General features: G+C 38.8%; 1 protein-coding gene across 1 annotated transcript in view; it reads left to right on the top strand.

Moving 5' to 3' along the window:
- Positions 1 to 20,504, top strand: part of APPBP2 (amyloid beta precursor protein binding protein 2) — a 68,213-nt gene extending 47,709 nt beyond the window's left edge. The window contains exons 5-13 of the mRNA XM_004706989.3: positions 1,567 to 1,735; positions 5,535 to 5,624; positions 6,862 to 6,929; positions 7,014 to 7,119; positions 7,749 to 7,873; positions 10,616 to 10,701; positions 12,384 to 12,574; positions 13,380 to 13,545; positions 16,048 to 20,504. Coding sequence (XP_004707046.1) covers positions 1,567 to 1,735; positions 5,535 to 5,624; positions 6,862 to 6,929; positions 7,014 to 7,119; positions 7,749 to 7,873; positions 10,616 to 10,701; positions 12,384 to 12,574; positions 13,380 to 13,545; positions 16,048 to 16,301 — 1,255 coding nt within the window. The 3' untranslated portion in view covers positions 16,302 to 20,504. The remainder of the gene's footprint in view (positions 1 to 1,566; positions 1,736 to 5,534; positions 5,625 to 6,861; positions 6,930 to 7,013; positions 7,120 to 7,748; positions 7,874 to 10,615; positions 10,702 to 12,383; positions 12,575 to 13,379; positions 13,546 to 16,047) is intronic.
- Positions 20,505 to 24,316: the final 3,812 nt, after the last annotated feature.

Here is a 24,316-nt window from a genome sequence, read left to right as displayed (position 1 = left end):
CAATACCTCTATTTTTATGTAATGTATTTATATGTGTACACACCTATGCTTATACTCTATCCATAGCTTTTCTTCCTCGATCTTTCCTGTTTCTTTTTACCTTTCTCCTGCCCCACCATCACACTCGCCCTTCTGCCTCTTAGTTATTCCTCTCAGCTACATTGTTGTTGCTCTGACATCTCCAGGTCTCTACATCTTTCTTGTTGTTGATTTTAATTCCCTACTTGTTCCTGTCTTTGGCATTGTTTGCTCCCTGCCCCGTTCCTCCAGCCCCTCCCCCCAAATCGCTCTGGAACCATCAGTTCAGTTGCTTTCTCCTTGAGCTTGCTTTCCATGCCTATCTAATATAAGTAGGCAAACCAACAATAACAGAGACCAAACCAAAAATTGAATAAAAGGAAAAAAAGATAATAACTAACCAAAAAATGCATAATCCAGATCTATCCACTGACCTGGGGGAATTCCGGGAGCTGCCCCTCCTGGCCTGAAGTCTACTTGGGGGGCTCCTCAAGGGCTTTGTTGCCACCATGTGTCCCCAGTATTGTCCTGTGTCTGGGTGTGCTCCAGTGAGGGGACATCATGTATTGAGCTGTTGTTGGTCCTACAGTCCTCTCTCCATGCAGGAACGTCGTCCTCCAGACTTAGTGTGCCGATAGGGGGTCTAGACCGTTGCTCTCTCTCTTTTGCTTCTTGGTTTGCTTCCATGTAGTTGTGGCATATTGGCCCCTCTCCCCAATCTGTAGGCTTACTATTGTCCTTTGTAGCACAACTTCTGGATAGGGGGTCAGTTTGGTTTTGATTGGGGCCAGCCTTGTAGTTGGAGGGTTTTTAAGGCTGTGGCCCTTCTCTGTTTCTGCTTATTTATTCCCCTTTTATTTGTGGAATATAACACATACAAAGAAAAGCATACTATAAGTAGTTGCACAGCCGGTTGTACCAGAGCTGTGATGGTATTCTAGTAAACCCCACCTATGTGTAGTTTGTTCTTGCTCTTTTCCAGCCCACCCCCTTTAGCTCTGGCTCTCCCTCTCCTCACTCATCAGTCTTCAAAATCTTTTCCTTTAGTTTGAAACAAATTTTTCCTCTCTCATAATGGTGTCATGAAATGCTTATTTTTATGAGATTGACTAACTTTGCTGAGCATAATTTCTTCTGATCTTGCCCAGGTTATGACGTGTTTGACAGGCTCGTCATTCTTTTTTCAGGATGTATAATCTTCCATTGGGTGTCTGTATCAGAGTTTGTTATTTATCCATGCCTCCACATATGGGGTCTTATTTCCCAAATTATCTATGAAACTATATTACTTTGGGGTTTGCAACAGAAAACAAATGCTGTTACTTTAGCTGTAGCTTGTACTGAGTACACAAAGTAGAAAGGGTAAGGAATCAAGGTTAGGTGAAATTAATCATGGAAAGCTTTCTGGGAAGAGCCTTTCGTTCATGGGCATTAGCCAGTCCCCGGCCGAGTCAGGAGCATTGCTCCATTTCTTGTGTCTGGTTAGAGTCTCTCAGTATCATATGTTAGCAGTGTAAAAGTAGAAGAATAATATTTCCGTTTTTACAGGTTGCTTCATGTGCGGAACGGAAACTGCAAATATCATTTAGGTGAAGAAACGTTTAAGTTAGCTCAGACGTTTATGGATAAATTGTCAACACATGGCCAACAAGCAAATAAAGCCGCACTCTATGGGGAATTGTGTGCACTCCTGTTTGCAAAAAGTCACTATGATGAGGTGAGTGGTTTAGGTTTTCAGCAGTCTTATTAGCACATAGTTTAGAGATCATACATTGAATCGTTCACGTGAGTGAGTGTTTTGAAGTGAATTTCGTTGTGACAATATGAACCTGTAAAACAGGATGATGAGTAAAATAATCATCTATTTGTGCAATAAATGTCATTTTCACAATTTAGTCTTCCAGCAATACACAATTGTAGTTGAATAAGGTTTAACAGAAGTATTCCAAGCGATTGATTTTTTTTTTTTTTAATTTCATGAACTTTTGAAGCCCTCTCAGACATGTAAAACTTAAAGACTGGTTTTTTTAAGCAAATAGATCTCTACCTAAATTGTTTTAATGGGCTTGCTTGGTCAAATGAACCTTTAATGATTGTGTTCTATTTAAAATGTAAATAATTAAATAGATAAAATGAAGCTCTAGTTGGACTCTCAGGACTTTTAGTGGGGAGCTAAGTTTTATGTATATTATATTGCATTACTTTGCTCCTTCCCCTGCCTCACACTAAAAGATAGCTTCAATTCTAGTTTTACACTATTAAATTAATGCTTTGGTGTTAATAAGCCCATAGTTGGGAAATCCTCTGTGGGTACTTAGATTGTTTATTAGTGGAAGAATCTAATTATTTCACACTGTCAGAAAGTTGTCATTAGTTTTCCTATTTTAAATTATCCTTATCTTGATTTTCCTAGTTTTTTGTTCCATGAAGATAAATGTACATTTATATATCAAATCCATTGCCCTTAAGCCAGTTATGACACATAGCAACCCTGAATTCCATCTTAAAGGAAAATTGCAATTAGAAGGAAACCAGAGATTCTAGAATAATTGTACGGTGGTGTTTATGTGACACAGATGACAGAATCATTTCTGTGTTTATTATCTACCTCACTCTTGGTCTTTGCAGCTGCTAAGAGCAGTTCATTCTCATGGTTGAATGTATGACTTTAATTCCAATACATTTCCACTCTTAATTTTATTTCTAATTGTAGATAGAGTATTTTGTTTGATCCTAACCCCTAGAGCAGGCGTCCTCAAACTACGGCCCGCGGGCCGCATCCGAGGACATTTATCCGGCCCGCCGGGTGTTTTTGCCCCGTTTTGTTCTTTTACTTCAAAATAAGATCTGTGCAGTGTGTCATTTAGTAGAATCTGACTCATGATGGCCACGTGTGGGTCTTCTTGATTATAACTCTTTACAGAAACATTACCAGGCTTTCATGGTGGGTTCACCTCTAGGTTAGTAGGCAAGCACACACCGTTTGCCACCCAACGGACCTTTTCTCTCTTTGCATAAGAACTTAGCCATCTCTAGTTCTACTCTCATCATTTCATCCCCTAATATCTTTACTGCCCTTTGGAACTCCACGATTTTCTATCTGTTAGAGCAATTTATATCTTGTTATCCTCTATACCTATATCCAGCTCCAGGCCCATCCGTCTTAATCTGAGGTCAGACCCACTCAGCAGAGCAAACGTGTCTTTTATTTAAGTTTCCATTCTTTCTGTAGTGAGCAACTGAAATTTAACCAGCAGTTACTTTTTGCACTTCGATTTGGAGGTTTGTAAGTGATTAATTGCTAAAATGGCAAACCTCTCTGTCTTGGGAAAAGTGCAGCCAGTATGCTCCTTAGAGCATAGGAATTTGTTCATAGTTTTTTTTAAACTGTAGTCTGGCCCTCCAACGGGTTTGAGGGACAGTGAACGGCCTGGCCCCCTGTTTAAGAAGTTTGAGGACCCCTGCCCTAAAGCTGGTCAGATCTCACAAATTAAATAGGCACAGTCCTCCAGACTTTCAAGTCTGCTCTAGACCTTCAGATGCCGGCAGCAAACTTGCAGCCCATGGCCCCTCTCACTTCTTCCCTTCTGTCTTCTCTAGTTTCTTTGGTTTGATTATTCACCAGAGCAACTCACATAACTCAGGAAAATGCTTTACGTACTGTTGTGAGTTGCCATCAAATCTACTCCATTCCCATGTGTCTCAGAGTACAACTGTTCCATAGAGCTTTCTTTGCTGTAATCTTCACAGAAGCAGTTTGCCAGATCTTTTGTCCCATAGTACCCGTGGGTGGTACAGATCACCAACCAACCATTGGATTGGTAGTCAAGCACAAACCATTTGTGCCACCTCGGGAACGTCAAAATTGTTATAGTTATTACAGTTTTATTGTAGCAGAAAGGATACAGATACAAAGACTACTTTCAGCAAGGTATTAAGGAGCCCTGGTATGCTCTGTCAGGTAAACATTGGCCTACTAACCAAAAGGTCAGTGGTTCAACCCTCCCAGCCCCTCTGCAGGAGAAAGAGGAAACAATTGCTCATAAAGATGGACTGCCTCTGAAACCTCCCTTATGTGGATAGGGTCACTCTGAGTCAGAATCAACTTGATGGAAATGGGGTTGGGCTTTATTACACATTCGGCTCTTTTTCAGGTGAGAAACCTTGACCCAGGCAGTAGCTTGGTGGAATACAATGTCAATTTGAGGATCCATGACTTGACAGTCCTTTCTTTGTGCCTCATGCTGTGTCTGTATCACTCTTTGTGATGCTAGCTGTTGTTTAGGTGCACAACCAATGGCTTTAAATCTCTTCCTTTGTACAGATGCATTGCCAACCACCCGTTCTGAAAAATGCTCTTCTTAGTGACCCTCCGGACCCCTGGTGGAGTTGTGGTTATGCACTGGGTTGCTAACTGCCAAGTCAGCAATTCGAAATTGCTATAAAAAATCCCAGTGTCGGAAATACACAAGGGCACTTCCAACCTGTCCTACAGGGTTGCTATGTTAGAATCGATGCTGTGGCAGTGAGCTTTGAGTGAGTGGCCCTTTCTCATGATCTTTCAGGAGTCTGGTGGTACTAATCACATAGCTACTACCCCAAAAAGTTGATGGTTCATCATCCACCAACAGCTCCCCAGGAGGAACATGGGATAGCTTGCTTCCGTTACAATAGCCTTGGAAGGGCTCTGGGGCATTTTTACTCTGTAAGGTCTATAAGTTCACTGTGAGTGGGACTGCCCTCGATGGCATTGTGTTTTCAATGACCTGTCTGTCTCTTTCTTTGTAGTAGTTACTAATATCCAAAATACTTACTGTATACTATTTTCCTTTCTTTCATTAAGCATTCTAAGAGGAAGGGCATTTTCACCTGTTCCTCATTGATACCCAAGTGTGATACTGCCTGCCACTTTCTCACATAATCATAGGGATAGTATGTCAATTAAATGTGCTCATGTACATGAAATGCTTAGAAGAGATGACTGAAGAAACACTCAACTACACAGGCAGTTAAAATAGAAATGCTATAGGAAGAGCTCTGGTGACGAGAATGGTTAAGTGCTCAATTGGTAACTGAATAGTTGGCAGTCTGAGACCTGGAGCTTACTTCCATACAGGCTACAGCCCCAACCATCCAATGAGCAGTTCCACCCTGTCACATGGAATCACTGGGTCACAACTACTCAACTACAGCCTAACAACACAGTAGGGCAAGTATGGGAAAATACAGAAAAACCTAGTCTAGGTTAGGTGAGCTAAGAGGTTGGAGAAAGGTGGGAATGCATTTTAAGGCAGAGGGAGCAGTATGTGCAAATGCTTCTGGGCAGAAAAGAACTTGCCTTTGATTTCCTGAATATATGTCCCATAATCCCAAGTTCTGATTGTTACAAGAGATAGTTTTGAAATATTTAACAAGAGCCTTTCAGTTTTAACATGAGCATTTGGTGTGTGTTCTTAATCAAATATTTGAAAGCTTAACAAGAAAAAATTTTGCCTCTAATTTTTTTTCTCCTTAAGGCATATAAATGGTGCATTGAAGCAATGAAAGAAATTACAGCTGGCTTGCCTGTCAAAGTTGTAGTAGATGTTTTAAGACAAGCTTCTAAGGTGAATATAAATTTAAATTAATTTTAGAGCTTATCAGGTTTTTCAAAATTAGCCTATTCTTTAACAAACTCGTTATTGCATTTTTTCCCACAGAGTAACAAGATCCATTTCTAAATAGTTCAGTTTTAGAAATCTAAGTTTCTAAGAATTCTCTTACAGACTTTAATTTTCTTTCACTTAGAAAACCGTTCACTTTCAGCTCACAGAAAAATAAATGTCAAAGTAATGTATCGGGGCTATTCTATCTTGAGTTTGTTTTTCTTAAGCCTTTACAGTGATCTAAATTCCTTATGCCAAAGCTGTGTGTGTTTTCTTTTGACAGGTAGCCTGTTATTATATCTCAGTCATAGTATCGCAGATGCACAGATTGGCAGCTTTCTATACTTGACCTGATGGTCAGTCCTTCTTTGATTTTTGTCTAGATTATCTTGTTCAGTGCATAAATACTTGAACTCTTTTAGGCCATTGAGTAGTAGTTAATATTACTACTATGGTGCCCTGAGGCCTGAAAGCATTAGGGTGCTTTTCAAATACTATTTCTGCCCACCGGTTGCTAAGTTTTTGATATTTCAGTTTACTGGCTGAGATAACAGGAATTTCAGTCAAGATTGTCGATTGAGAAGAGGCCAAGATTTCAGGGAAGTAGCAATTCAGTCCTTTTAGCACAAGGAAACAGCAGAAATAATGCAGAGTTGTAAAAGGGTTTTTACTATCTTTTTAATTATTTCAAAACATGAAACATTTGATATAAATACAGCAAAATTAAGGTTTACATTCCTATGTGCAATTTACGTTTATAATTTTAAAACAATTGCCTGTCCTCATCCATTAATATATTTTAAGGAAAAAATTTGAAATTTTGTATACTTAACAATTATTAGATACAAGCTACAAAAGATGGTTGCAAATAATTATAGAACTGAGATGCAAATACCTTATAAAATAACATTGTGATTTCCCCCTACGCCCCTATATTTTAAAAACGGAGGAATGAGAGTGTATTAGCTTTGTATGATAACTTTGTTTTCGTATGTTTGTATTAGGCATGACTGTCCAAGCCTTCTCTTTTGTTTTAGAGTATCTACAGGTGTGTGTATAATAGGCTTTTTCAAGTACTTGGAGGAAAGTAATTCTAAAGAGAACCTTTTGGCCATAATAGTCTGAGTAAATAATCTATACTTACTATGCAAATTACCTGTTTTGAGAGCTGTGTAACAATTTATCTTTTTATCTCTAGGCTTGTGTGGTAAAACGTGAATTTAAGAAAGCAGAACAGTTGATAAAACATGCCGTTTATTTGGCACGGTAGGTGATTATTAATAAAAAATGCTACTTCAAATAGTCTTTCTACTTTATGTACTAATAGTTATTTGTTTCCTTTTTAAATAGGGATCACTTTGGATCCAAACACCCCAAATATTCTGATACACTGTTAGATTATGGATTCTACTTACTCAATGTAGATAATATATGTCAATCTGTTGCAATTTATCAGGTATGTTAAAGGTTACACCTTTTTTCTTGCTACCTCAATTGACTTGCTGACCTGTGTTTAATTATAATGTATTAAGGATACTATACAAACAAACTTCTAAAGCTCCTTCATAAAGTGGATGCAGATCTTTATAGCTAAGTAATGACTAGAAAATTGAATTAAAGAATTATCCACTGGAAGAGTTACTGGACTTTATGTTTAAAAGTACATTTTCCATTTTAGGTTTGCTTGCATTTATAGTTGATTTAGCAGTTGTCATTATAATAGCTACCTTTGTATAGCAATCCATTTAGGCCTAACTCAGTCATTCCAGGTGAATGATGAACTATGGCATTGCCTTGGATAAAGTGTCCTTGATTTTGCAGTTTTTTTCTGAAGAAAGAGGAAAAATTGGCATGATTCCTAAGACTTGAATAACTTTTGCTATTAAGCCATTGCCTTTTATATTCCACTAAACCTTCATCAAATCACGCCTTATAAATGACTTTCATTTTCTATTATGATTTAAATACATTGGGCTTTTTATTTTTCAAAACTCATGTAAGTGTACATATAGAATATATTTCAATTATTTTAGTGTTTTATTTAAAGATTTGTAGCATTATCAAATATTTTCATGACTATTTCAGGCAGCCCTTGATATTCGGCAGTCAGTGTTTGGTGGCAAAAATATCCATGTAGCAACGGCTCATGAAGACTTGGCTTATTCTTCTTATGTTCACCAATATAGTTCTGGGAAATTTGACAATGCACTGTAAGTTCCACGTACCTTTTCAGGGAAAAATGAACTGGGTTTTTTGTCTCCCCCGAGCACAATACTACTTAATGTACTTTAGCAATGAAATTTGTCTTCCTAGCGCTTTGATGGTAGGATGTCTTGAAGTTATTTAAAATCATATACCAATTCATAAGCCATTCATGTAAACTTTATGTGATATAATATTGAGACTTACTAAATATCTTCATGTAGATTATAACTTACCTTATCCTTTAATTTTTTTCTTTGAGTGCCATAATAGCCTCTGGCTACATATAATTACAGAGGATTCAATTCCTGAAAATATCTCCAAACACAAAAGAAATGTTGAGTAAAACACCAGTATTGTTTAGAATGTTGTAGTTGAGCTTATAAGACAGGGAGAAAATCCCATAGGACAATAATGGACACTAAAGTCTAAAGGGGTAGGTGTGGACTCTGGTTCATGTTTTGGGGTAGTGAGACAGTTTAGAGGTTCCTGTATTATTAGGAACAATAATTTGTCTTTAGGAGACAAGACTTTTGATCAACAGAAGACTGAATTAGAATTACAACATTCACATTAAAACAAGATCGAGGCTACATTGTCAGAGAAGAAAATATATGCCCACCAGGAAAGGTCTGATAAGTACCTTGTTCATCTCAGGTTGGATAATCCACAATTCAAAAAGAAGAATGCCTCTTGGCAATTTGTAACTAAGAAGCTATACCTATACCACAATTGAGTTCGGTCACCAGGCATGCAGGAACCCCCAAACTAAGTAAAACAAGATAAAGCAATTTTAAGGCTACATTTTTCCTGAATTTCCTTGCAGAAGAAAATGTAAAGCTTTGGGGATTAACTATCTCAGTTCAAACCATACAAATTACCCAAAGATAATGGCTAAGATATACTGACCGTGAAAAATTACAACCACAAAGGTGATCTTTAAAGAAGTTTCCAAACCTGATATAAAAGAAAGAATTAGTAATATTTTGAAGTGAGAGTGAGAAAAAGCAAAGAAGAAGAAAGGCAGATTTAAAAATTAAATAATTGATACGTGGAAAAACCTGGATGAATCTTGAAAATATTACGCTAAGTGAAGGAAACCAGTCCTCTGTTTCATATAAATTGTACAGACTGGGCAAATCTATAGGGATTTTAAAAGTGGTTGTCTAGAACCTCGGGGCCTGAAGGAAATGTGGAGTGATTCCTAATGGGTACAGTGTTTGTATTTTGCTGTTGTTTGGCAGGGAAAGTGGGGTATCATGAAAATATTCTAAAATTAATTGTGTTGATGGGTGCAAAACTACTAAAAACCAATGAACTATAAACTTTAAAATGGAAAATTTTACATGTGTTATAGCTATTGAAAAAATGGAAAACAAATAGAATAGCCAGAAATAAAAGTAGTAATAGGAATTAAAAATTCAGTGGACAAATTAAACAGCAGCTTAGATGGTACTAAATAGAAAATTGGTGAATTGGAAGACAAGTTTGAGTAATGAGAGAGAAGTAAGAAAGCTTAGTGGCAGATGAAATAGATTTGTAACTTCCATTTGGGGAGATAACCCATAAATTAATAAATAAACATGGCAGCTGAGAATGTGTGCTGTAAAGAAGGCTAACAAATGATAAATGTTTAGGGAGTGAAGGTGAATTTTTTAGCAACTTTTATGTAGACTAGACTAGTCTGGAAATGTGTGTTCAAGGAGGAAGGAATCATGTAGCTTTTCAGGAGAAGAGCATTCCAGAAGAAACAATGAATACAGGGTTCTAAGGTGACGGCATGTTTTGCATGTTCAGGAAACTGCAAGACCTCTGTTGCTGGAGGGAAGGAATAAGTTGCTCTGAGGATGGTAGACAGTGAGGTCAGAAACAAAATGAAAGGTCACATTAAGCCTTAAAGGCTGTAGTACGTACTTGAGATTTTATTCTGAGCGAGGTGAGGAGGTGCCCTATGTCATCTACTCTCATTGGAATTATAGGATCTGATTTAGCTTTCAGGTGGGTAATTCTGTCCTTGTAATGATGGGCTATAGATGAATTAAGGCAATTGGAGGCTATTGGCGTAATACAGATGAGAGCCCCGGATAGAATTTGCAGTCTGGTAGGGGAGGGGGGGGGTGTTGTTTTTTGGTTGTTGTTTTTTTGTTTTGTTTTGTTTTTTCGTTTTATTTTAATTATTTTATCAGGGGCTCGTACAGCTCTTACCACAATCCATACATACATCTATTGTGTCAAGCACATTTGTACATTTGTTGCCATCATCATTCTCAAAACTTTTGCTTTCTACTTAATTTGGCTATATTTTAAAGGTACTGTTTATTTGTAGGATTTCTGATGGCACGAATGAGAGCTAGGTCAGCTAGCCAGAATTGGGAAGCCAAATCTTTATCACAATTTTAGAAGCACTTTCTGTCAATATTACATGTTGTAATATTTTATTTTTTATTTTATTAGGGGCTCATACATCTCTTATCACAATTCATACATACATCAGTTGTGTCAAGCACATTTGTACATTTGTTGCCATCATCATTCTCAAAACACCTTTCTACTTGAGCCCTTGGTATCAACTCATTTTTTCCCCTCCCCATCCTCCCCTCCCCCGTGAACCCTTGATAATTTATAAATTATTATTACCTTGTCATTTCTTACACCATCCAACGTCTCCCCTCACCCTCTTCATCCATTGTAATATTTAAATGCTTAAAAAACATTGTATTTAAAATGACATGACTCTATCTATATTGCAGATTTCATGCAGAAAGAGCTATTGGTATCATTACCCACATCCTACCTGAAGATCATCTTCTTTTGGCTTCTTCAAAGAGGGTGAAAGGTACCCTTTGTTATCTAGTCTCAAGTGGTTTTTAACTGATGATACATAGGACAAAACAGGGGTGTTTAATTATTTCCTCTGATGGTACTAAAATGTCCAGTTCACAGATTGAAAGTACTGTCTGCAGTGCTAATTAATTAAGGGTTTCCTTTGGCTCATGATGAAAGATGTTTACTTTTCTTTGTTAACGTTGTAATTAATAACCTAGAAATTTTCATCTCTCCTTTCATTCACTCATTCATTTTGGAGTAATAAATTTGCAGTAGCTTGGACAGCAAATTGAAGGTGGGCATTGCGCACACCTTCAGCTGTAGAATACAGGATTCTTACACCGGGTTTCATGTCAAGCAAGGCTCTTGCCAAATACTAATTTTTTTTTTTATATTTTACTTTACTCACTACCCAAGACCCCATCATTTGATGCGCTTATTTTGCGAGATCGGATGGGTCACTCTTGAGATAATACCATGCATGTGATGGGATATGTGTTACCTTACTTCTGGAGCTGGTTTTTGTTTCCTTTACTGGGTTTGCAGTGTTGTAGTTGCAGAAGTGCTTAATGTCAAAATTGAAATTTAGATGAAAAATTAAGTCCCCTGAAATCCCACCAGTCCACAGTCAACAGATTGGTGAATGTCCTTTGGGGATTTTCCTTCCTTCAAATAGATAATAAAACAAATGTCTTTCTGTTCAGTTTTATAATCTGCTTTTGATTATATCTATCATGAACATTTTCATTTTAGAACATGAAAGTAGTATATGCCCTTTGTTTTATCCTTACTATTGGAACTTTATCTTGCTTTCAACCTTGTATTCTTTTGAAAAATCCTAAAGCTTTGTTTGCATGCATATACAAGTTTTTCTAGAATTACCTCGTGAAGGATTATAAAAGCTTAAAAGTTTTAGATGGAATTTATAGTTGTGAATGTGACTTTAGCGTTGCAGTGCCTCTTGCCTGATTTGGTTGATCCAAGGGAGTGGGAGGAAAACAGATCTTTTAGTTGTTTGCTAAAAGGTTATGTTTTATTTTGGGGGGGGGTGGCTTATGTTTTATAAAAGCTGGTTTCAAAATTTTCAAAAGTGCTTAGTTACTCCTTAAACAGTTTTATAACTTTTCAAAATTTTCCTATTCCTTCTATTTGATTTTTTTAAAAATTACATTTTTATCAGTAAGCTAAAGCAATCCAAAAAAAAAGAAGTCAATCTACCAAGGAATAAGCTGTACCAGGAGCCTTGGTAAGCACAGTGGTTAAGCACTCAGTTGCTAAGTGGAAGTCAATCGTTTGAACCCACCAGCCACTCCAACCATGAAGAACGTAGCAGTGTGCTTCCTTAAAGATGTACAGCTTTGGAAATTTGGGGGGCAATACTACTTTGTCCTACAGAGTTGCTATAAGTTGGAATTGACTCAGTCACAGTGGGCTTGGTTTTTAATTAATGAACCGCATACCCTTATTTCTTACTTTGAGTTCAGTATACTGTGCAAAGTAGAATGGTGCCCAAAAGTGTATTATTTTGTTGTTGTTAAAATGGAGCACTTTTGTTGGGGCTATTTTTAAGCCATCAGGACAAATAAATGTATTCCACAAACATTTGTAGAATTTACTTTTCAATTCTGCTCTGCTTAGCTTTTGGCAGTTATGATGGTAAAATACACTGATGCCATTGCTTTCTGTACTCAGCACTAATTTTAGAAGAGATTGCCATTGACTGTCATAATAAAGAGACTGAACAGAGGCTGCTTCAAGAAGCTCATGATTTGCACCTGTCATCACTCCAACTAGCTAAAAAGGCTTTTGGAGAGTTTAATGTACAGACTGCAAAACACTATGGAAACCTTGGGAGACTTTACCAGTCAATGAGAAAATTTAAGGTAGAGTTGGTTTTTACTACATTTTTCTGTATCATTATTTCATACTGATTTTTCTCATTCTACGAGAAAATTGAGACAAGTATATAAAATAGCACATTTAAAATATGCCTCGGGAAAAATAAGGTACATATACATCATGTTATAAGGACGGATACAATGAATAGAGTTGAAGCTGGGCTTCAGCCATAGCTCTCAGCTAGGGTTCATATGTTCAGCACTTAGTAGATTTGCAAGAAAGGTTAGATATGGCTACCAGTCATTATCGTAATAAAAAATATACTCACTTTAGTTCCTTTTTAGAATTCTACATTATGAATTCTTAACGTTCTTCATTGTAGGATCACAGTAAAGAACGGATGGTCATTGCCTAAGACAATTGTTCTTTACGCGAAAATTCAATCCACATATTCTTAGTTGGCCTGAGTTTAGTTTGTTGGAATCACAATTGTCAAAAATTTAAAACTAAATGAACTAAAACCTACTCCTAAATTAACCTATTGTGATACAGAATTTCTTAGTGAGATTTAAAATTAATGGAATATGTCAGCTAAAAGGGATCATTTTCATTTTAGAATGTTTTAATGTTAATTTCTTCTAACAATCATTTGTTATCAGGACAAGTTTTCCCCTATTCGCAACTTATATGAGTGGTTTCCAAAAACTAGTAATGCTTCTCTCCAGGGTAGCTTTTGGAATAATAGAGTCATCAGTGACATCTCATAAGATGTCTTTGTTCATTGAGTAACAATTGTTGAAATGAGAGCCTATACAGTCTTAAGGATTAATATGGCTTATTGTGTTTTAGGAAGCTGAAGAAATGCACATCAAAGCAATTCAGATTAAAGAGCAACTTCTTGGTCAAGAAGATTATGAAGTAGCCCTTTCAGTAGGACATCTGGCTTCTTTATATAACTATGACATGAATCAATATGAAAATGCTGAGAAACTTTATCTGCGTTCTATAGCAATTGGTATGTTACCTTTAAATTTTCTTAAGTCAACTGATTAGGAGTCACATCAACTTCTCATTTTAATTTATTAAGGTTTAAATGTGTTCGAAGCTGCTGAGAATAGGAACCACCCCAAAATCATCCAGAATGTTTTGAGAATGTACGGAGAATGGTAATAGAGCGTTAAGTATAGTCAGAAGTAGTTATTTTAAACTCTTCATGCAATTCCTACCTTGCCTCCCCCATACACACACATTTTAAACATCCTAGATCAGATTTGAATGTTTATTTTGTTTGTTTGTTTTTAATTTTTTCCAAAACCTTTTTTTAAAACCGTTTTATTGGATACTAATGCAGATCCATCATTCCATACTTTGATCACATCAAACAATTTTATACAGTTGCTTGTACCATCAGTTTCAAAACATTTGTCATCCTTTTTGAACTCTGAGATATCATCTACCCTTTATACCCCTTCCCACTGTATCTCCAGTAACCCTTATTCTACACTTTGTATATTTTTGTGTCACATATTTTGATGAACACTCATTATAAAGTACATCTGTGCTATTGTATATCATTCCTTATTGATTTCCAATGTTATATAATATTTGATCAATATATCATTCATTCTACTGTTAAAATAAGATACTGAATATTTTAGAGCATGTCTTTTGTGTAAATATGCAAGGATTTCTGACTCGTAGAACTGCCTCATAGAAATTTCTAGGCCACAGCTTCTTAATTACACACCGCCCCTTTTGGCCCAAGAAATTTATAACATGGGCAAGTGCTGCCAGAAACACCTTGGATTCATTAAGCATTTGATTTTGAATTTGTTTTTGTTACATGTTCAGAAACCTTTTACTGTTGCCAAGTTTTCAAATATGCACAAAGATGTTCATTGAAGGATTATTTATAATCAAAATATTTTAAGTAATTTTTTTATATGTGATGAAGGGGAAATAGATCTATGTGCATATATTTCTAGGTTTAGTATTAAGGTAGCAGGTAGACATTGGGTCTCCACTCAAGTACTCCCTCAATGCAAGAACACTTTGTTCTGTTAAATTGGCATTCCTGATGCTCATCTTCTCAACATGATCTCTGAAGACAAAGCAGGTGCATAAGCAAATGTGAAGAAAGCTGACGGTGCCTGGCTATCAATAGATATAGCATCTGGGGTCTTAAAGGCTTTAAGATAAACAAGTGGCCATCTAGCTGAGAAGCATCAAAGCCCACATGGAAGAAGTACACCAGCCTGTGTGACCTCGAGGTGTCGATGGGATCACTTATCAGGCATCAGAGAACAAAAAATCATATCACTGTGATTGAAGGGGAATGTGGAGTGGAGACCGAAAGCCCATCTGTAGACCCTTACAGAAGGGTCTTTGGGAGGATACAAGCCAGTCAGGGTACAGTATAGTAACGATGAAACATACAACTTTCCTTTAGTTCTTTAATGCTTCCTCCCTGCCACTATCATGATCCCAATACTACCTTACAAATCAGGCTAGACCAGAGGATGTCCACTGGTACAGATAGGAATTGGAAACACAGGGAATCCAGGACAGATGAACCCCTAAAGACCAGTGGTGAGAGTGGCGATACTAGGAGGGTGGAGGGAAGGGGTGGAGTAGAAAGGGGGAACCGATCACAAGGATCTACATATAACCCCCTCCCTGAGGGGTGAACAACATAAAAGTGGGTGAAGGGAGATGTCAGACAGTGTAAGACATGGCAAAATAATAATTATAAATTATCAAGCGTTCATGGGGGGGTGGGGGAATGAGCTGATACCAAGGGCTCAAGTAGAAAGCAAATGTTTTGAGAATGATGATGGCAACAAATATACAAATATGCTTGACATGATGGATGAATAGATGGATGGATTGTGATAAGAGTTGTATGAATCCCCAGTAAAATGAGTTAAAAAAAAAAAGTTTTAAGCAAATGAGCTTATGGAAAAGACTGGCTGAATGAACTATGGTTCACAAAATGGGGAGCTTTCTGAACTGATCTGGTATGAGTTACAAAATATTAGCTAATAAGTTTAATTAAGCCAAGTGCAAACCAGTATCTATAATATGGTACTTTTTATGTCAGTGAGAAAACAGAAAAATATTCCTATATATCTGCTCATTTGTATTTTTTTTTTAAAAATTCCGAGACCGGATAAGCCAGTAAACTGAGATGGTCTATGCAGAGTTGGTGAGTGGAAGAAATGCAGGGAAATGAGCTTTCCCCAACTCTGGCTGTTAGTATACTCTTCACAGAGGTATGGTTAAATCCTTTGACCTATGAACCTATTCCAATTTTAGTAGAGGCAGCTGTTTTAGGCAAGAGAAATCTTTTAAAAAGCCACAAAGATAAGTCATAGGTGAGGTTGAGGGGTGGGAGTACTGACTTAAGAATTCAGACTATTTCTTTCAAGGGAACAAAACCAAGCTGAATGTGTTCATTTTACTGACGCCACTTGTTATTGCTTTGTCTGAACTTTCTATTATGTGTCGTTATTTTCAGGGAAGAAACTTTTTGGTGAAGGCTACAGTGGACTGGAGTATGATTACCGAGGTCTCATTAAACTGTACAACTCCATTGGAAATTATGAGAAAGTGTTTGAATATCACAATGTTCTGTCTAACTGGAACCGGTTGCGAGATCGGCAGTATTCGGTTACCGATGCTCTGGAAGATGTCAACACCAGCCCCCAGTCCACTGAAGAAGTGGTGCAGTCCTTCCTGATTTCTCAGAACGCTGAAGGACCCAGCTGCTGAGGAAGGACCTCAGTAAACCCATTTACCTTTTCCCAGATTCCAGGGAATTCATACTGTGAAATCAAAACCATGATGTTTTGGGGGGCTGGAATTTGCATTGAAACGCTGGTCCAGTCCATCGAAGACCCTGCTTGGGTGATCCCTATCTTGCAGAGTGTCCGTAGGAATAGGCATATATTCAGTTATATTCCGCATGTACCGCATGTATAAGTAGTTTGGCCCACATTTTCAGCGTAGTAGACCATACAATGGAAAATCTGGGTGTTTTTTCCCCTCTCTTTTTTAAAATCATTCATTTTACAAAAAGCCTGAAAGACAAAAGAACCCATAAATAAAACGATGTACGAGTTTAAAAGAGTTGCATTCTTATTATGTAAGGATGATTTTAATAATTTTTTAACATATAATTCTTCCATATGGAGATACTCAATACTGTATTGTAAAGACATTTTGAGAAATCTTTATATGCAGTATAAAAATGTTAATACAAATACTAATAAATGAGGGACATCCTTTGGCTATCTTACTCGAGAAGTGGAGCCAACCACTTCAAGGTAAATTATAAGGCAAGGGCCGACATTCATCTGAACTGGACCAGTGTTGATCTGTAAGTAATATCTGATAGGTCAGCAGTTTTAACTTTTTTCGGGGTACAACAATGCAAAATGCTCTGATAGTGTTTACTAACAGGACCAGAAGGACCTAAAAAGGACCAGCCTAATGGAAAAGGACCAGAGGCTTTAGATTATTATTTTAGCCCCTGCATATGCTTTTTTTTCAATAGAGTGATTCATTTAGATGTATAATGAGAAATCATAATGCAAAAATTATATTTGTGTAATAGATACCAGATGAGGGAAATTTGGCAATTTCAGTAGCATATCTTTAGTCAAGGTGCACAGATGGCAATGCCATATGCAAGTCCGTAAATATGGTCTCTCTATATCTGCTGCAGTCACCGCCCTCATTTTCAACATTACCATAATAATCAATGCAGTTTACAATATATTGGCTAAATGTCATACGATAACTCATGCCCATGAATGAAGACTTGAGGTTACTATGTGATTGTCGGGGTTGTTGGGGGCTGGAGGATGGAATGAATGCCCCCCAAATACAGTACATCTCGTAGGAATCCTTTGTTTTTATGGCAAATGCTAGTACAAATTGGTCATTTTAATTGAAATCCAGGAGTCCAGTGGAATGACTCCCTAATGGTACCGCTGTTCCACTAACTGTTCACTGGGTTGGCTGGCTGGTTGGTTTGTTAAGCCAGTTAGAGTTCTCCCTCGTTTTGTTTTTAATGTTGGGGTAATAATCAAATCTGAGGTGTTGTGATATGTAGCAGTCTAAGAAACAAAAGGTTTTTTTGGGTTTTTTTTTTGCTGTTACCTCAATTCTTACTATGGTGGCTCATTTGGGTCCACTATAGCCAAGAATCTGAGTTTTTACCCCCTATTTTCAGGGGTTCATGACTTGGCTGTTAGTGATGTTGCTCCCAACTAACGCTTTGAGTAACTGGGTGAGTGGATGTGTGCTGAATTTTGTTTTTCTTTTAACTTGCACATTGAGTGGGAGGAGGGAGAAAAAATCTAAATTGTACGGAAAATTTGGCAATTTCAAACTCATTTAATTGTAATTCTATTTTTGGACTACCCTAATATAACCTTATTTAAAACTGTTGTTTGCAATCTTGTTAGTTTTGAACCTCTCCTTTTTTAAGTCACCAGGGTAGGCTTGATGGGGGATAGAACTATGGAGATGAAGCAAGCCCAGATCCTAAGACTATAGGGGTGTGATCAAGAAACCTCCATTTAGTCCTTAAATTGAATTGCTTTCTCTTTAAATTTGAGAAAGAGTACATTGGCCCACCCCTGCAGTTTGTGAAGCTGGCGCCCTCCCAGGACTGCAGTCTAATGCCAGCTGGCACTTCTTGGTTCATTACCAGATTGCCTCTGTGACCAAGGACTAACGTTTTAAAGTTACTCAGCTTTATCATAATGGGCCTATATATTTAATATAATACCTCCAAAGATATCTTAGCATAGGTGCTGTATACTTTTTTGTTGGTTACTTGGAGTCCTGTGGTGTGTTTGTGGTATGGGAATGTCATGGTAAAATGTTTTTCAATAAATATTTTTTAACTTCTGTTTCCATATGAAGTTGGGTTTTTTTGTTTTTTTAATCTATGGTTTTGCTTTGTTTTTTGTTTATTTTTATTTTTTGGCACATACAGCACTTCGTAAGATAAAATCAAATAACTCATCCTTTCTGAATTCAAACTGAACTCAATTTAGCTCATACTGAGTGATAAAGTAACAAGGTATTTTGAAGCTTAAGGTCACAGGGTTGGCATTGTAAGATGACAGCCAGTTTTGCTTTTTGGTTGGTAACGTCATTGTTGACAGTTACTCTGTGTCAGTACTGCTTGAATGTGGTTTTATGTAAATTCCTACCTTCGATTTAAGGCAAACACTAGCGCAAGAAAAGTGATGACCTAGTAGGCCATTATTTCTGTTTCTGATGAAGAAGAATAATCATTTTAAGTGTGGGACTTTTCCTTGTCATGGGGATGCTTGGGATAAATCAGATGTGTGGGGTTTAAGAAAATCATGGAAGAACATTTCCCTCACTATAACCCATAGCTTGCACAAACTTCACAGATGGTAGAGTTGTATATAAGGCAGCCCAGGTCACTTGATTTTCCCGAAGGTGCAGCGAAGTAACATTAATTCCAGAGACTTGGGTCATAGCCCTCCCTACCTATACTGCTTCCTTACCACCCACTTTCCAAACGTTTGGTGCTACTCAGGTCACGTGCACTGGGAAGCTCTCCCCACACTTGCATATGCTTCACAGTGGCCAATCACGAACCATGTGGGTTTTTTGAACCATAAACTTTATTAGGGGCCCCCCAAAGCATTAGGACTCAGTACCGTTAAACCTGCCTGCTTGTTTAAAAACGAGCTCAGCATAGCTCTGCAGCACTGCCTTCCTGGGTCTGCTCTCATCTGTGAAAATGAAGGATTTTTCCAAGACAAAAAGACCTGTTCAGAAGAGTTCATAATTTTATAAGAATTGAGTACAGCGGCTACAGTTTTATAAATACTGACGGTGCTGTTTGGCTGTTCCTTGTAGTGCAAACAGAATGTTGGAAAGTAAACATGCCTAAAACAATGACGTTTGGGCCAAAACTAAAAATTGAAAGAACAATTTGCTGAGTATTGAAACCCACCACTTGGCTCCTAGGTTTTTTTTCCCTTGGTGACAGAATTGCTACTGGGGAAAAAAAATCTTTTTAAAATTTTACTTTTTCCTTAAAAAAGTAACACATTTCACTCCTGGCTTTGGAAGCAAGGAACACCTTCACTCCCCACCTCCTGCACTCACATAAACACCCGTCTAACATCTGGATTAATCTCCAGTTTAAACACTAGTAGTGTCCCCAAATCTCAGGAATGTTTTAGGCAGAAAAGTGGTTTTACTCTCTTGATGGACTGAAGGAGTACGCGTTGGGGTTTATTAAATAATACTGTTCTTTAATTGCAATCCTAGGTATCCGTAGCATGAGTGGCCTTAGTGAGTCTGTTGAAGTGCACATTTTTTTCAAAAGTAAAATTTAAGATTAAAAATATATACTATATATAGAGAGATATCTAGAAAACTTGGTTTGTGGTGCACAAGTTAAGTGTTGGATCACTAAATAACCACAGGTACCATTTGTGTAACGTCCATTTCTGTATATTCCTTTTATGGAAAGATACATTGCCATGGTAACTAAACATTTTCAATTTAGTTATACTTTTATGATAAGAATGAATGCTACATTTTATTAAATATTACCAGGTCAGTACTATTTTTATACTTTACCAAGTAACGGGGGATTTTAGTTTAATAGGCTCAAATAAGCTAAGTCCTAATGGAACAATTCAAAACAAATCACTAACAAATCTTTACATGAAAATCCCCACTAATAGTGCCACAGTCATTTCTATAGAAATATAAAGTCATTAATAGGCTTTTGAAGACTGATCTTTATTGTTTTGAGAATGACCTTCCATATCATTTTTCTCTCCGATTTGTAGTGCCCACCATTATTTGTATCCATTCAACCATATTAAGTATGTTTGTAACCAGCATTGTGATATATTCTGTACTTGTATTGCTAAAAATTATTGACCTAATAAATATAGTGTTCCTGCACTTAGAGTGTATCTGTTTTCAGTTTAGTTGTGACCAGTTTCTGTTGGGGCTCGGCGTTACTTAAACTTTGCACTTTTTGTTAGAAAGTGGTGTGCGAAAAACTGGTGAAACTAGAACAAAAGTCCTGTGGAAAGAAAAAAAGGGCAAAAGAGGTACGTGCAAACAGCGTTGGAAGATGAGGCTCATTCAACTACTTTGGAAAAGACGAAGCACTACATTAACTCACGGAGAAATATTAGTCTTGACCCCGTTCCTTTCCTTAGCAGTCAGTGCTAATAGGCCGCGGAGAATGGTGGGGAATAAATACTAGATTTAGCTTGCTGTTCCAACTGTCTGAACTGTAGAAATGTGACATAAGTCATGTATGGAGTCAAATTAGATCTTTGTAAATAATCTACCATGAGCAGTATAAATTGTAAGCATTCACAGGAAATAAAGCCTAACATTTGTAGATAACATTTTATTTTACTTTTTTGAAGATACCATTTTAGACAAAGCCCTGCTTTCACTTGGAATAGCCAACATACTCGTTGTCATGCTACCTTCAGCAGCATGAAATGTCTGGATTTTTCTTTCTGCATCGTCATGACTGAACGTGTGCCGTTTCCTGAGTAAAGGCTCACATTTCTGTCAAGGGAAGCCTTGCCTTGACATTTGAGTTCAGTGGTAAGTAGCAGTGGACGTTAAGCTATTTGGTTTGGAGACAGGTTTGTGGAACACGTGCTGGTGGATCATGCCCCTTTGAAGTTAGAGAAGCCACTTCAGGTAAGTTGCTATCTAGTAATGTTAGTGAAGGGTCACGCTGAGTCAGAAGCAACACAATGGCGGGAGTTGAGTATTAAGAAAGGGAAAGTCAGAAGTTTGAGAAGAGGGCCCTGTCCTGTCAAGGCCAACCAAATAAGTCTGGAAAACTCGTCAAAACCTAACAGGAGTTGTGTTTACCTGAACTGGCCAGGGTTTGTAAGAGTGCATGCCAATTGAGAGAAACCTGATTCAAAGGCCACATACTGTAAGCTTCTATTGAGTGAAATGTCCAGGGAAAGAACTCCATGGGCACCACCAACAAGGATATCCACATTCAGTGGAGGGAGCACAGACTGGAAAGGTCCTAAAATCCCAGATAATGCTCATAAAGGTCTTTGGGCAGGTTAAGCTGACTGTAACGTCTGCAGTTAAAATACACCACCCCCATGACGGGGAAAACCAGGAAGCTCTCATGACGAGTGGTTACCCTGGGCTGTTGACCTGAAAATGAGCAGTTTGAAGCGACCAGCTGTATCACAGGAGAAGGGAGGCTCTCCTGTAAGAGTCTTGGAAACCCACAGGGAGGGGTAGATCTGCCCCACAGGGTCACTGAGTAGACTTGGGCTTGATGGCAGGGAGAGTTTATGAGGGGCTAGTAGTATTTGGTCCTTGCCTCTGCTCACAAAGCTACACATTCTCTGGCTGCAGACTCCCAGGCTACCCTCCTGGCCTCAGAAACCCAAACCAGGCCCATTGACATCAAGCCCATTCCGACTCCCGGCAACCCTCTGAGGTCGGGGGCTGCTTCCTGAGGCTTCCAAACTGCACATCTTCCTGAGGAAGCAGACTGCCTCATCTCTGTCGCTGAACAAGGTGGTGGGCCAGCTGCGGCCCAGTGTTTCTCACCCACAGCCCCACGAGCTCTTTTTTCATAGGAAAGAGAGCAAAGAGAAGGAGAAAACTGGAAACAGGTGGGGTTTGTGTGTGGTTAAAAAAAAAAGTGATAAATGAGGTCGCACGAATATGAGGGAAAGGCTAGGGTATCTCCTTCCTCAGCCCTAACTTTGCCTGGGAGAAGGGTCGCTCTGTCGGATGGGGCTAGAGTGTTGAACTGATAGCACGCAACCAAGCAATCTTCTAGATGTGCTATATTTTAATTGTAGAAAATAGTAAATTTTTTTAAATTAATGTTTAAAAACAAGTGAAAACTGCATGTAAGATTTTGGGACCTTTCCTGGCAGGTGCTTTTTCTGTGTGTATTTTCTATTTCTTTCATACTTCATGTTCATTTTGCTGTCCAGCCTTATTTCCATCATTATTAGATGCACATGAAAAAGTATTTCTAATGACTCATGTGTGTCCCAGTGTGGTTGTGCCATAGTCTATTTACCTCATCCACTATTGCTAGGAATACTAGCTATTTATCAATATGGAATAAATTATCCCAAAACTTAGTGGCTTGAGCAACAAACATTTATCATTTGACAATGCCTGTGGATCAGGAATCCCGGAGCAGCGTGGCTGGCTGGTTCTGGTTTAGGATGTCTCATGAGGTCAAGTCAAGATAGCAGTCACCTTCAAACTTGCCTGGAGTTCGAGGCCTCAGCTCCGGGGCCTCTCCGTAGAGCTGCTCACGTGTCATGACATGCTAGCAGGCTTCTCCACGATGAGGGATCCAACAGAGAATGCAAGGCAGAATCCACAATGTCTATGGCCTGCTCAGGGAAGCCACATTTTTGTCACATTGTACGCATTAGAAGTGGGTCACCAGGTACAATCCACAGTAACTCCAAATCCCAAACTCACTGGCATCGAGGCCATTCCGATTCATAGCGACCCTAGAGGACAGGGTAGACCTGCCTCTGCGTTTCTGAAACTAACTACAGGAATAGAAAGCCTTTCTCCTTTTTGGAACAGTCGGTAGTTTCACACTGTTGCCCTTTTGGCTAGCAAGCAGCTCAATGCAAAGACAATGAAACTCCGCCTGCGTCTTACAGAGGATGTCAGAAGAATGACCTGGTCAAAGAAGAATTTGAAAAGCCAATGGGGCCTCTCCCATTCTGCAGGTCTCGGTGCCCTCCCACCCAGGAGATGGCATCCATCTCTCAGCAAGCTCAGTAAAGCGCCCTGGTGTGTAAAAAAGAAGAAGAAAGAAAAGCCATCGGAAACCCTGTGAAATGGAGCTCATTTCGACTCTGATAAATTGCAGTTGCCATGTTATCAAGTTGATGGCAAGTGGACATCTCTCCACGGCTGCCGAAGCTGCTTTGACTGCCTGCTGTCCAGAAATTGCCTCACCACGTAGTTAGGATGCCTCGTGGAAACCCGGAGCGGAACTTCTCATGTGGCCGGTCCCCACTGCTCATCCACCAGCAGCCGCCCGGTCTGATGTCCTAGATGGGGACTAGGACAGACAGCTAGTGTGCCCTGCGGTGGGGCACCATCACTGCAGCCTCCAGTGCAGGGAGCAGGGCTGAGTCCCCTGGGCTTGGCATCACCTTCCAGGAGCCTCCGGGAGCCCAGCCAGCATAGGAGCAGCAGCAGCCTAGCCCTTGCCACTGAGATGAGTCAGGTTGGACAGTGTCCCCAGAAGCAGGGCCACCTCAAGCTCCGCGAGACTTTCAGTGAGGCGCTGAAACCCCTCTGGCAATTGCGAACTTGCCAATGAACTGGCTTAATCAAAAAGTGCAGGCAGAAGAAATGAGAAACCTCTCATGACCAAGTTAATTCAGCGTAAAAGGATCATTGGTAGTGGCTGTGTAAGGTGCATACGCACCAGTTAAACCTCTCCTCCTCCTTCCTTGCTTGTAAGTCCTTGCGAAGACTTTCGCTCTGAGATGAGTTATTAAAGGGCTTTAAACAGAAAAACCACGTGTGGGCCGACGATTTAGAAGTCTGAGAGCCTACTAAGCTTGAGGAAAACGATCGAGGCTACAAACTGGACCTTCCCTGTGGCTCATTTTGCAGACAGAGCTCCTGGGTTCTGCCTAGTCTTCCCCTTGTCCGGCCTGGGAATAATCCCGTAGCGTCCCATGAGCCCTCTAGGTGGCAGTGCTGCCTCACACACA

This window comes from Echinops telfairi, unplaced genomic scaffold (assembly GCF_000313985.2).
Source record: "Echinops telfairi isolate 266 unplaced genomic scaffold, ASM31398v2 ScPeMD7_7458;HRSCAF=8496, whole genome shotgun sequence".
Lineage (NCBI taxonomy): Eukaryota > Metazoa > Chordata > Mammalia > Afrosoricida > Tenrecidae > Echinops > Echinops telfairi.
Note: the sequence above shows the minus strand (reverse complement) of the source record. Positions and strands in the feature narration are given on the sequence as shown.